The sequence below is a fragment of the Muscardinus avellanarius genome, assembly GCF_963383645.1.
Source record: "Muscardinus avellanarius genome assembly, chromosome: 11".
NCBI lineage: Eukaryota > Metazoa > Chordata > Mammalia > Rodentia > Gliridae > Muscardinus > Muscardinus avellanarius.
Window position 1 is genome coordinate 82543845 of NC_137797.1, and position 12725 is coordinate 82556569.

The 12725-nt window shown below is 35.8% G+C and overlaps 1 protein-coding gene across 7 annotated transcripts in view; it reads left to right on the plus strand.

The window, feature by feature from the left end:
* The window catches only part of KIF21A (kinesin family member 21A), a gene marked incomplete at both ends in the record, with an annotated part of 219842 nt that overhangs the window by 105059 nt on the left and 102058 nt on the right, over positions 1–12725 (plus strand). For all 7 annotated transcript variants that reach the window (XM_080706303.1, XM_080706301.1, XM_080706302.1 and 4 more), the window contains 4 exons: positions 4377–4526; positions 5697–5831; positions 6333–6500; positions 11876–11991. In XM_080706303.1, the coding sequence (XP_080562429.1) occupies positions 4377–4526; positions 5697–5831; positions 6333–6500; positions 11876–11991 (569 nt within the window). The remainder of the gene's footprint in view (positions 1–4376; positions 4527–5696; positions 5832–6332; positions 6501–11875; positions 11992–12725) is intronic.

Sequence of the window (12725 nt, forward strand, 5' to 3'; positions counted from 1 at the left end):
AACTGTTTAGGCTGGGCGTGGTGGCACATGCTTGTAATCCCAGCATTTGGGAGGCAGAGACAGGAGGATCACACAGGTTCAAAGCCAGCCTCGGCTACTTAGTAAGGCTCTCAACAATTTAGTGAGACCCTGTTTCCAAATAAATTATAAAATAGGTCTGGGAGTATGGCCGGGAGGTAGAAAAGCCCCTGGGTTCTACCCCCAGTACCACCAAAAAAAAAAAAAAAAGGATTATAACTGCTTGACTTCAGAAGTTTTTCTCTTTTTTATTGTAGCATTTTAATCATAGATCTTGATGAGATTCTGGGTGATAGAGGCATATGTACACAACACTCATTGAGCACTCCCCACTTTCCACCCCACTCCCTCTCCCTTCCCTCCTTCCTAGCCTTAACACAGTGATTTTCCTCCATGAGTTGTGTATGTACATCATGTCCATTGAAGTGTTTCCCTGTTCAGGTCTTCCTCCCCCTCCCCCTCCCCTCTCCCTCGATTAGATACCCCTTTTCACTCTACTAAGGTGTCTCCTCCTTTGTCTGGACTTCTTCCTTTGTCCTAATTTCTCTCCAGATTCTGCATAAGAGGGAGAGCATCCTACTCTTTATTTTTTGTGACTGACTAATCTCCCTTAACACGATGTTATCCAGTTCTATCCATTTCCATTCAAATGACAATTTATTCTTCTTTATGGCTGAGAATAATGCCATTGTGTATATATCCCATAGTTTTATAATCCATTTATCTGTTGATGGACATCTTGGCTGGTGCCATAGTTTGGTGATAATGAATTGTGTAGCTATAAACATAGATATTCATGCATTGCTTTGGTGGTCTGGTTTCGGTTCATTTGGGTAGATACCCAGGAGTGGTATAGCTAGGTCATATGGTAGCTTCATTCCCATTTTTCTGAGAATCTTCCACACTGTTTTCTAAAGTGGTTGTACTAGTTTGCAATCCCACCAGCAGTGTATCAGAGTTTCTTCTCCACATTCTCCCCAGCATTTATTATTATTTGTGTTTTTAATGATTGCCATTCTGATTAGCATTAGGTGAAATTTCAGGATAGTTTTGATTTGCATCTATTTGGTTGCTAATGATGTTGAACATTTTTTATATATTTATTGGCCATTTGTATTTCTTTTTTATGAAGTATCTATTTAGTTCATTTGCCTGTTTTTGATTGAATTATTTGTGGGGTTTTTTGTGGTGAATTTCTTGAGTTGTTTGAATATGCTAGATATTATTCCTCTATCAGAGGAGTATATGGCAAAGATCTTTCATTTACTTTATCACTTTTTTAAAATCAAGGGAGAAAGAGAAATTACTGTACTAATATAGACAGGTTTATAGAGTACTAGGAACTTAGCAACTAAGACTGAATGAGAGAGGAGAGTGAGAAAATAATAGAATTAAGACCACAGCATTATTTTGGATGCAGAGTCTGGTATCTCTGCAGAGATAGATAGATGCATCTATTCCATTCCAGAGGTTGGGCCAGGTTGGATTAACTTAAGTAAGTCTGTTCTGGTGGGAGGGAGATGACAGTAAGAGACTATGTAGGATTTGAGCAGTATTGTAGTCAAATGGAGTATACCATCATAATTCTGAGGCCTTGATCCTGAGTGTCCTGGCATGGATTAATTGATTCTTAAGCCTATCATTTTGGTCATTGAAACATTTAATCCATCAGTTTTTAACACAAAATAGAAACCTTAATTCTAATTAATGTTATTTACCTTAAAGCCAATTTTAATGGACATTCCCTCTAAGTAAAAAGCAAGGAGAATATGAATAAGCATTTCTACCACAAGGAAGGAAGTGGTGGAAGAAAAAAAAATAAAAAAAGTTGCTTAATTTCCCTTTCTCCCTCCAAAGTCTTGTTAGATAATGTGACTTTTAAGCCTATTTAAAGAAAAATGGGCATCTGTACTCTCTTCTAAAGAAGTAGCTGGATCTTGTTAGGCACTTTGGTATAGGGACACTAATACCATTGTTGACCATTCAAAAATGCCAAGTATTAATTTATATAGCCATTAGGAAGAGTTGTGGGGCAAAACTAAATATATTTTGTCTATATTTGGTACATATCTGTTCAAATAGGCTTGTATTTATATTTGCTTATTCCTTGCAAAGAATTAGTATATCACTTTAGTTAATCTTCAACCTATTAGTCATTCATAATTCTTATTATTGCAAATAAATCTAGTTTTTTTTTTTTTTTTTTTTTGGTGGTACTGGGGTTCCTGGAAGCCCTCTACCTCTGGGCTATCCTCCCAGGACTATTTTATATTTTTATTTGGAAACAGGGTCTCTTAAGCCAGTGAGGCTGGCTTCAAACCAGCCTGATCCTCCTGTCTCTGCCTCCCAAGTGCGGGGATTATAAGCGTACACCACCATGCCCGGCTAAATCTAGTATTTACTTATATATTTATAAAATACTAACTGCCTCATTTATCCCACACATTGATCCTTTTTTAAATTTCTTGTACCTTGTTGAGAAATATTTTACCTGTGCTTATGTGTTGAAGGGTTGGACCTTTGCCCTCTTCAAGGAGGTGCCAAGGTCTCTGGTCTGATTTCCAAGTCTTTGATCCATTGTGAATTGACTTTTGCTCAAGGTTAGAAAGGGGGGCGAGGTTATATCCATTTTTTCTTCATATGGTTAACCAGTTTTGCCAGCACCATTTGTTGAACAGGCTATCTTTTTTCTAGTGTATGATTTTGACCCCTTTGTCAAAAATCAATTGACTTAAGTGTCTGGATTTCTTTCTGAGTCTGCTCCATTGGTATATGTGCCTGTTTTTGTGCCAATACCATGCTGTTTTTATTACTATGACTTTGTTGTAGTATTGTTTGAAGTAAGGTCTTGTGATGCCTCCTGCATGGTTCTTGTTGCTGAGAACTACTTTGGCTATTCTGGATGTCTTGTTCCAAATGAATTTAAGGACTGACTTTTCTATGTCTGTGAGAAATGACCTTGGTAATTTAATGAGGATTGTGTTGAGTCTGTTGATCACTTTGGGAAAATGGTCATTTTTGTAATATTTATTCTGCCTATCCAAGAAAATGGAAGATCTTTCCATCCCCTAAGATTCTCTTCAATTTCTTTTTTCAATGTTTTGTAATTTTTTTGTTAGAAGTCTTTTACCTCCTTGGTTGGATTTATTTCTAAGTTTTTTTTTTTTTTTTTTTGGTGTGGAACATTCTGAGTGGAAGTATATTTTGGATTTATTTTTTAGTGTAATTATGGTTGGCATACAGGAAAGCTTCTGATTATTTATTTATTTATTTATTTATTTATTTTTTGCAGTACTGGGGATGAAACTCAGGGGCATTTTACCTCTGGGCAATATCCCCAGCCCTATTTTTATTCTTTATTTTGAAACAGAGCCTCACTGAATTGCAAAGGAATTCACTAAGTAGCTGAGGCTGTCTGCGAACCACAATCTTCCTGTCTCAGCCTCCTGAATGCTGGGATTACAAGTGTGTACAACCATGCCTAGTTAACTTTTGATTTTTTAAGGTTGATTTTTGTATCCAGGCACTTTGCTGAGTTTGTTAATCAGTTCTATAAGCTTTTTGGTTGAGTACATTGGGTCTTTAAGTATAGCAGAAGAGCTAATCCCAATACTCCTCAATTTATTGGATGAAATACTTTCCCAACTACATCCAATGAAGCCAACATCACATTAATACCAAAACCAAGTAAAACAGCTCAAGAAAAGAAAATTATAGGCCTATATCATTGATGAACTTAGATGCAGAAACTGCAAAACAAAATACTAGCAACAAGCATTCAAAACCACATCAAGGAAATCATGCACTATGACCAATTAAAGTTCATTCTAGGGATACAAGACTGGTTCAACATACAAAAACCAATCTATGTAATCCATTACATAAACAGAACCAAAGACAAAAATCATATGATCATTTCAGTAGACACTGAAAAAGCATTTGACAAAACCCAACACCCATTTATGCTAAAAGCACTGTAGAGAATTGGGAATAGAAGGAACATACCTCAACATCAAAAAGGCAATATACAATAGGCCCACAGCCAGTATCATATTAAATGGGGAAAACTGCAAGAATTACTCCTAAAAAGAGGAACAAGACAATGATATCCATTATCAACACTTATTTTTAATATAGTACTTGAGACTCTAGCTAGAGCAATAGGCAAGAGAAGGAAATCAAAGGAGTACAAATAGGAAAAGAACTCAAATTATCCCTGTTTGCCTCATTTATGTTTATTTTAATGACATAAGTGCTATTTCAAAGAATCTTAAAAAATGTGCATGAAAGATAAACTTATGTATATTTGATATATATTTTTTTAATCAAAATCAAACTTGTAATATATTTTTTGATAGCTCTATAATGAAGAAGTTCTTGACTTATTTGATACCACTCGGGATATTGATGCAAAAAATAAAAAATCAAATATAAGAATTCATGAAGATTCAACTGGAGGAATTTACACTGTGGGAGTCACAACACGTGCTGTGAATACTGAATCAGAGGTGATGTTTAAGTTGTAGTTGAAATATAGCACAATTGCTTTTAATAAAGTTAATTTTACTCATAATTAGTTTTACTGATAGTCTGCTTAAGACCAAGATATGAAATTTGTATCCTTAGGTGTGCATGGAATTAAAATCTTGCCTTCTTTATTTATATTTTAATTTTTGTTGTAAAGGAGAATGAACCCAGAGGCATTCTACCTCTGCACTATACTTCTATTCTTTCTCCCTTAAAACTTTGTTTTATAATAAGGCCTTGCTAAATTGCTGAGGCTTGTCTTAAACCTGCAATCCTCCTGTCTCAGCCTCCCAAGTACTAGGATTATAGGCATGTGCTACCATGCTGGCTTTTTCATATTTTTAAATAGGATATAAAAATATCAAAATTAAGCTGGGCATGGTGATGCATGCTGGTAATCCCAGTATATGGGAAGCTAAGACAGGAGGATCGCAGGTAAAAGGCCAGCCTCAGCTACTTAGTGAGGCCATCCACAACTTAGTGAGGCTCTGTTTCAAAATAAATAATAAAAAATAGGGCTGAGGGTATAGCTCAGAGATAGATTGCCCCTGGGTTCAATCTCTAGTACCACCAAAAAAAAAAAGGTCAAAGTAATAATAAAGAAAGTACACTTATAGCTTCAAAAGAATCTAAGGCAATGTATGTCTAATTATCTTTCATGGATAAAGAGTTTTAAATAATTGATGAGGAAGGAAGAGACTACAATTCATTTGTATCATTGGTATAACATATTAAGGATTCTATCTTGACTCCTAACAAGAAATTGTTAAGAAATATTATAAAACTACCACCACCAACAAATCAATTAGAAGATACAGAAGAGGCTAAATAACTCAAGTTATTTAGTTATTACTGTTCAGTTTTTACTGTTTCAGTACCAAAGTATTCTACTGTCAACAGTTTTTGCATGGAAGCTGCAAATGTCAGCCAATAGTGAACAATGGAATCTCATTTTTGTCCCTGTTTAAAAAATAATAAACAATTACATTGATAAATTCAGCTCAAAAAAAGTGCTTGTAACTAAAATAATAATATGAAAACTGACATCTCTTGCATCCCTTAATATGGCGGGTTTTGGGCATTAGCTAAGAAACAAATGAGGTGGTATTTTGTTTAAATGTTCTCACATGAAGCCTATTTTCCTCTACCAGATGATGCAGTGTCTGAAGCTAGGCGCGTTGTCCCGCACCACTGCCAGTACCCAGATGAACGTTCAGAGCTCTCGCTCACATGCCATCTTCACCATTCATGTGTGTCAGACCAGGGTGTGCCCCCAAACAGATGTTGTGAGTTATTAGTTTTCATTTCTTAATTTCATTTCTTCCAATATTTATCTCCTTAAGCTACATAGATCTCACGAGACAAATTCAGTTTGTTTAATTATTACATTTCCTGATTTCTTTTTCTGATCCATTGAAGTTGAAACTTGTCAAACATGTTTTGGGGAAAAGTAGCTACATGTGCAATAACCTGAAAGCACACTGTGACCACATGGTGGTGTGTGCAGTCACCTGGGACCTGTGATTTTAAGGACTGTATACTGTAGGATTCTCCTTATCAGCACAAAGCAAAGCCTCAGTTGCTAACAGTTGCATTCTGACCTTTTAGTTTCTTTCTGATATTGTTTCTAATTCCCAGCTTGTATTGTTGCATCTATATTTATTTGACTACTTGCATTTTTCTTTGGCTGTGTATATATATGTGTACATGGGATGAGGTTCATCAGGGATTAGAGGATATTAAGTACTACATTAGTAAAGTATTTTCAATGGTTTTCTTCCTTGCAGGAAAATGGGACTGATAATAAGATGATTTCTGAATCATCACAGATGAACGAGTTTGAAACGCTGACTGCAAAGTTCCACTTTGTCGATCTGGCTGGCTCAGAAAGACTGAAGCGCACTGGAGCTACGGGCGAGAGGGCAAAAGAAGGCATTTCAATCAACTGTGGTCTCGTAAGACTAAAGCTGTGCTGTGCTGGGAATGTATCAGGGCTTTTCTAGTATCCTTTTCTGTGTTTCAATATACAGTATGCCCAATGGAGAAATCATTGCATGAAAGCATGCACAGGACTGAGAAATTAAATTTCAGTAAATTTATGTAATTCATTGAATCTCTAACTTCACATTATAGGCTTTCTTCCTTTGCCTTTGTGTATTTTTTCATATATGTAAATTTAAATTTTATGCTATTATATATTATATGAAAAATATATAAAAAATTATAGTATAGCTTTTTTTCTATAGGATTGTATCTTGACTCCTAAAGAAAAAGTGCTAAGAAAATATATACTTTAAATATATTGTTTAAAATATACTGTTTAAGCTGGCTGTGGTGGCACACACTTGTAATCCCAGCATTTGGGAGGCTGAAATAGAAGGATTGCCTTTGACAGACAGCCTCGGCTACTTAGTAATGCCCTTTGCAACTCAGTGAGACCCTGTTTTAAAATAAAGAATGAAAGCCAGGAGTGGTGGCGCACGCTTCTTGGGAGGCAGAGACAGGAGAATTGTGCAGGTTCAAAGTCAGCTGCGCTGGCTTAAGAAACCCTGTTTCCAAATAAAAAAGTATAAAATAGGTCTGGGAGTGTAGCCTAGAGGTAGAAGAGCTTTCAGGAACCTTAGTACCACAAATAAATAAATAAATAAATACATAAATAAATAAATAAATAAATAAATATTTTAGTAATTTTTTTCAAATGAGAAGTTTTATAGATTATATTAGGAATTAATTTTAGTATCATGTCACCTACTGATATTCTAATTGGAAAACACCTTGTGATTGAGTTAGCATAAGGTTTCTGTTACATGGCAGAATATTTCTTGAGCAATTCTTTATCCAATCTTTTCTTCTTATGAACTTATGAATTTCTTCTTATGGATTATAAAATTTCTTCGTAATGAAGTTGGACATTTGTTTCTGCATAAAAGTAATAGCATTCCTAAATTTCTGTGATGCTGACAACATAAGGTTTTGTGCTTTTTTTTTTTACACATTTTTTTATTGGTGCACTATATTCATACATCATAATGGGATAAAAAAAAAAAAAACTTTTGTAGACATACATGCACACATCACCCAGTTAGCCCTTACCCGATCCCAACCCCGTTCCCTCCCCATCTCTCCTTCCCATGCTTGGCTTAGTGGTTGACATCTAGTATTATAGCAATTTATCGAAAATTAACAATGATAATCTCACATAACAGTTTCATTTGCCTGATACCAAGCTTCTGATGACTTAAAGATAACATTTCAATATTTCTTTTTGCTTTCTTTCTTACCAGAGAATATTTTTTCTTTTTTTTTAAGGTGAAACGATCATACATTTATTTATTTTTCAGAAAACATCTATCCTAATGTGGAATATGGACTCTAGTTACCCAAAACGAACTCGAAAAAGAACAAAGCTAGAAGATGTATATTTTCTGATTTCAAACCATATAAAGCTACAATAATTGAAACAGTGTAGTACTGTTCTAAAAGCAGATATATAAACCATTGGAGTTAAATAAAAGCCTAGAGATAAATTCTTCCATATATTGTCAAGTTATTTTTGACAAGGTTTCCACGAACATTTGGTGGAGGAAATAATAATCTTTTAACTAAATATTGTTGAAAAATAATACTTACATGGAAAAGAATAAAATTGGACCCTTACCTAACATATATACAAATATTAACTCAAATAGATAAAAGACCTAAATATAAATTTTAAGACTATAAACTTTTAGAAGAAAATCTGGGTCATAAAGCTTCACAACATTGAAATTGGCATTGATTTCTTAGATATGATTTCAATGGCACAGGCAACAGAAGGGTAAACAAACTCCCTAAAAAAAAAAAAATTGTATATCCAAAGACAATGTAAACAGAGTTAAAAGTAACTGATAGAATGGGATAAAATATTTCCAAATGCTATATCTGAAGGTATATTAATATTCCAACTAGAAATCCTAAAAATTAGCAACAATAAAAGCAAACAATACAATTTAGAGATAGGTAAAAGACTAACATAAATAATGAATCTCTACAGATAACCAATCTTAGTTGTCTGTTGGATGGAAAATCTTGTTTCTCTGGATCTGGTGTGTGTTACCTACTACTTCTTTGTAGTTAATCTCTTTGAGTATTTTCTCTAGCACTGGTTTTAAAGACATAAATTCCTTCAGTTTCTGTTTGTCATGGAAGCTTCTTATCTCCCCATCTAATTTGATAGAAAGTTTTGCTGGGTAGGAAATTTTTGGCTGGAATTTGTTTTCTTTCAGAGTTTTGAATATGTTACTCCAAGCCCTTCTGGCTCTCATGACTTGGTTTGGGAAGTCTGGAGTGATTCTAATTGGTTTGCCTCTGAATGTCACTTGGCCCTTTGTTTTTGTTGCCTTTAAGATTCTTTGCTTGGCTTCCACATTGGTCATTTTGACCATTATGTGGCATGGGGATTCTCTTCTCCGATCCTGTTTAAAGGGGATTCTATAAGTTTCCTGGACCTGAGTATCGACCTCTTGCTCTATGTTTGGAAAATTTTCTGCTAGTACTTCCTTGAAGAGATTATTGACTGCTTTGGTTTCGCCTTCTTTTCCCTCCTCTATTCCAATTATTCTTAGGTTAGCTCTCTTAAAATGAGCCCATATTTCTTCAATGTCAGATTCCTGCTGTTGGGTTTTTTTTTTTCTTAATTAGAAACTATGCATTTATTTTTTGAATGATCATCTTCTAGGAGCGAGATTCTATTCTCCATGTGGTCTAATCAGTTGTTTGTACTTTGAATTGAGGCCTTTACTTCATTAATTGCATCCTTTATCTCTTTTTGGCTCTCTCTGAATTCTTTTCGAAGCACCTCTATTATTTCTACAGTTATTTTCCTGATTTGATCTTCTAGAAATTTCTGAATTTCTTTTTTATCAGGTTCTGAAGTTGTGGGGTTGTGGGTATTCATTGCTCCTTTGTTATTCCTCTTTCCCATGATTTCCAATGTGTGTGCCTTCTCTGGGTTCTTCCCTTGGGTCACTACGACTTCACTTAAGGTGCTCTGGATGTCGAGTCTGTGGTATCTCAGTCACCACGACTCCTTTACTGGGTTGTATCACAGAGTCTCAGACCCAGGGAGTCAATCGAGGCTGCTTTAGACAGTGTGGGGTGCCAGGTTGGGTGTTCTCCTATGGTGTGATATCTTGCCACCGCCACTCCCCCACTGGGCCAAGTCCCTGGGAGTGTAGTACTGGGATTTCTCCTCTAGGGGCCGCAATTTGACTCTTTGTTGAGTGTGCTGATGGAGCTGTTGTTGGTGAATTCGCTGCTGCTGCTGTCGGTAGCAATATGGCGTCACTGCCACACCCTCAGCCATGAGGCTGGCATATTTCTGGTTTTGAGCTCTGCTCTGAGTCCCTGCACGGTGTGCTGAGCTCAGCCACTGGGAGCTTTAGATGCTCCCTGCGCTGAAAAATCTGCCGAATTCTGCCTGGCTGTTCCGCAGCGGCTCACCTCGGCTCGCTGTCCGCCGCTCCTCTCTGGAGCCTGGTGGGCTGTTGAGTTCGTTGGTCTGGTGCCATCTGGTGAACTCGCTGCTGCCGCCGGCAGTAAGGCATTGCTGCCACGTCCTCGGGCATGAGGCCGGCTTATATCCTCTGTGGCTCTGATCTCCGTTCTGAGTCCCCCTCCTCTCTGGAGCCTGGTGCTGCGAGGGAAGATGGCGTCCGTGCCGCTCTGAGCCGTGGCTCTGGCCGCAGCACTGTGGTCTGCTTTCTTTCTGTGTCTCATTTTTCCAGCCCTCTTTTTCTCTGTCCCTTGTAATTACATTTTTTGTTTCTCTGCTGATAGTGTTTTCTGGCTATGAAAGGCGCTGATTTTGTGGTAATAGAGATTGGTTGTAGTGGGGCTCATAAGCCCTGATTTTCTCTGTCGCCATCTTCCATTTTGTGCTTTTTTTTAATGTGCTTTTATTGGTGCATTGTAGTATCACATCATAATGTGAATTATGTTGACAATGACACATGAACACAGAACTTGGAGGCTGTATGCTTTACTTCTTGCTTCTCTCCATCCTGTAGTTGGAGCTCCAAACATATGGCCCTGTCCTGTTTTTTTAATCATTGCCCAATATTTGCTCCTGTGTTATTGTGACCATTCTGTTGTGGTTATCAGCTGAAGCTGATTAGAGAGCCAGGTGTACCCAATACCAGCACTCATCTAAATGTCCCATATATGTTTGAATGTTGTATAAAAGAGCATGACCTGGATCCTGGACTTTGTGCATTGTTTTGAATTTCTCCATCCATCCCTCCCTTCCTTCCTTCCTTCCTTCCTTCCTTCCTTCCTTCCTTCTTTCCTTTTTTTTTTCTATTTTTTTTTTTTTTGTACTGGGGGTTGAACCCAGGGATATTTTACCTCTAAGCTGCATCCTCAGCCCTTATTGTGAAACAGGGTCTCTCTAAGTTACTGAAGCTAGCCCCTATCCTCCTGTCTTAGCCAAACAAGTACTGAGATTACTGGTATGTACCACAATGCCCAGCTTTGATTTAGTATCTACATTTAGTAAATTTTAATGTGGCCAGTGCTTAAGAGCATCTCTGGAAAAGGAAGACCAAGACACAGGATGATCCTGATGCTACTTGCTGCTGTAATGTTTTTGTACCAACAACAACATGTTTAAAGATGTTTGCCTTACTAAAGACTCTTGTGACCAATGTTTTGGCTTATCTTGTAATTTGAATTCTGTAATTTGACTTATCTTTTTTTTTAAATAGAAAGCTTATCACTTAGTATTATTATATTTGTAAGGAGAATTTTACTTGTGCAGGAATTCTTTGTTCAGAGAAATCATACTGATATTTTTATTGTGGTTTAAAGGAGATTTTAGCCACCTAAGGGTTCTATATTGCAACAAGAAAGTTTCTTGTAGCTGTTAACTAAAAAGCCATTTTGTTTCTTTCTTGAGTTGTGGAAAAGAATTGGCAACATTAATTGATAATTTTCTGGGAACACAATGTGATGCTTTAGGGATGGTTAGAAGCCTTCAATCTTCTAACATTTCTATTTCTAAAGAAATTATTTGAATAGAAGTTTTTAAGTATTTGTGTCATGAATGATATATAATTTAGTAATATTTAACATATATATCCATATTACTAAATTTTCAGTAGCATTAATTTTTAGTATTAATATAGAAAATGTTGAAGGTAGTTGATGAGTACTTGAAAATTCAAATGTAAAATAAAACCAGACAGGTGTTCTTAATTTTGTCATATCTCCATTTTATTTTCCATAGTTATTCTTTATTTAAAACTGTTATAAATTAAAAAATATATATGATTTCTTTTCCTCTTTCTCTTAGTTGGCACTTGGCAATGTAATAAGTGCATTGGGAGACAAGAGCAAGAGGGCCACCCATGTTCCCTATAGAGACTCCAAACTGACAAGACTACTGCAGGATTCTCTTGGGGGTAATAGGTATGCAAAATTGATTGTCCTTCATTTTCTTGAATTTTGGTTATTGATTGCTTTAAGTACACTGGTAAGGTAAGCTATAGAACTAGTTTTATTATAAAAAAATTAATGGTATAAAGAACTAATAGTAAGTACCTAAGGTATGTTATTACATGTCTTGATTTCACAAAATCCTTATGATATTTCTTGAGGTAAATATTATTCTTATTTTATAGATAAGAAAATTAAAATCCAAGTAGGTTAAGTAATTTATCAGTCACTTAAATTGTAAGTGAAAGTCTATAGCATGTGTTCTTTCTACCATGCCATAGTTTCTACTTTAAGAATTTAGCAAACAGTGGTTAAATACTATCTGTAAATGTTATTGGCATATTTTTGTAAAATCTATAAAAATTTAAACTTTTGCTGGGTGCAGTGGCTCACACTTCAAATCCCAGTACTTAGGAAGCTGAGGCAGGAGGATCACAAGTTTGAGGCCAACCTGGGCAACTTAGAGATACCCTGTTTTAAAAAGATTTTAAAAAGGGAGGTATAAGTCATTGGTAGAGCACTCTGGACTCAATCTCAAGTACCATAAACTAACCAAATAAAGAAATATAAAATTCAACCTTTTTATATATGGGAAAACTTTTAAAAAAATGTCAATAGCATTGATGTCCTAATGTCCAAATATTGTTATATATTTAGAAATATATTGATGAATAAAACTTGATGATCCCTTTCCTTTAGAAATTTAG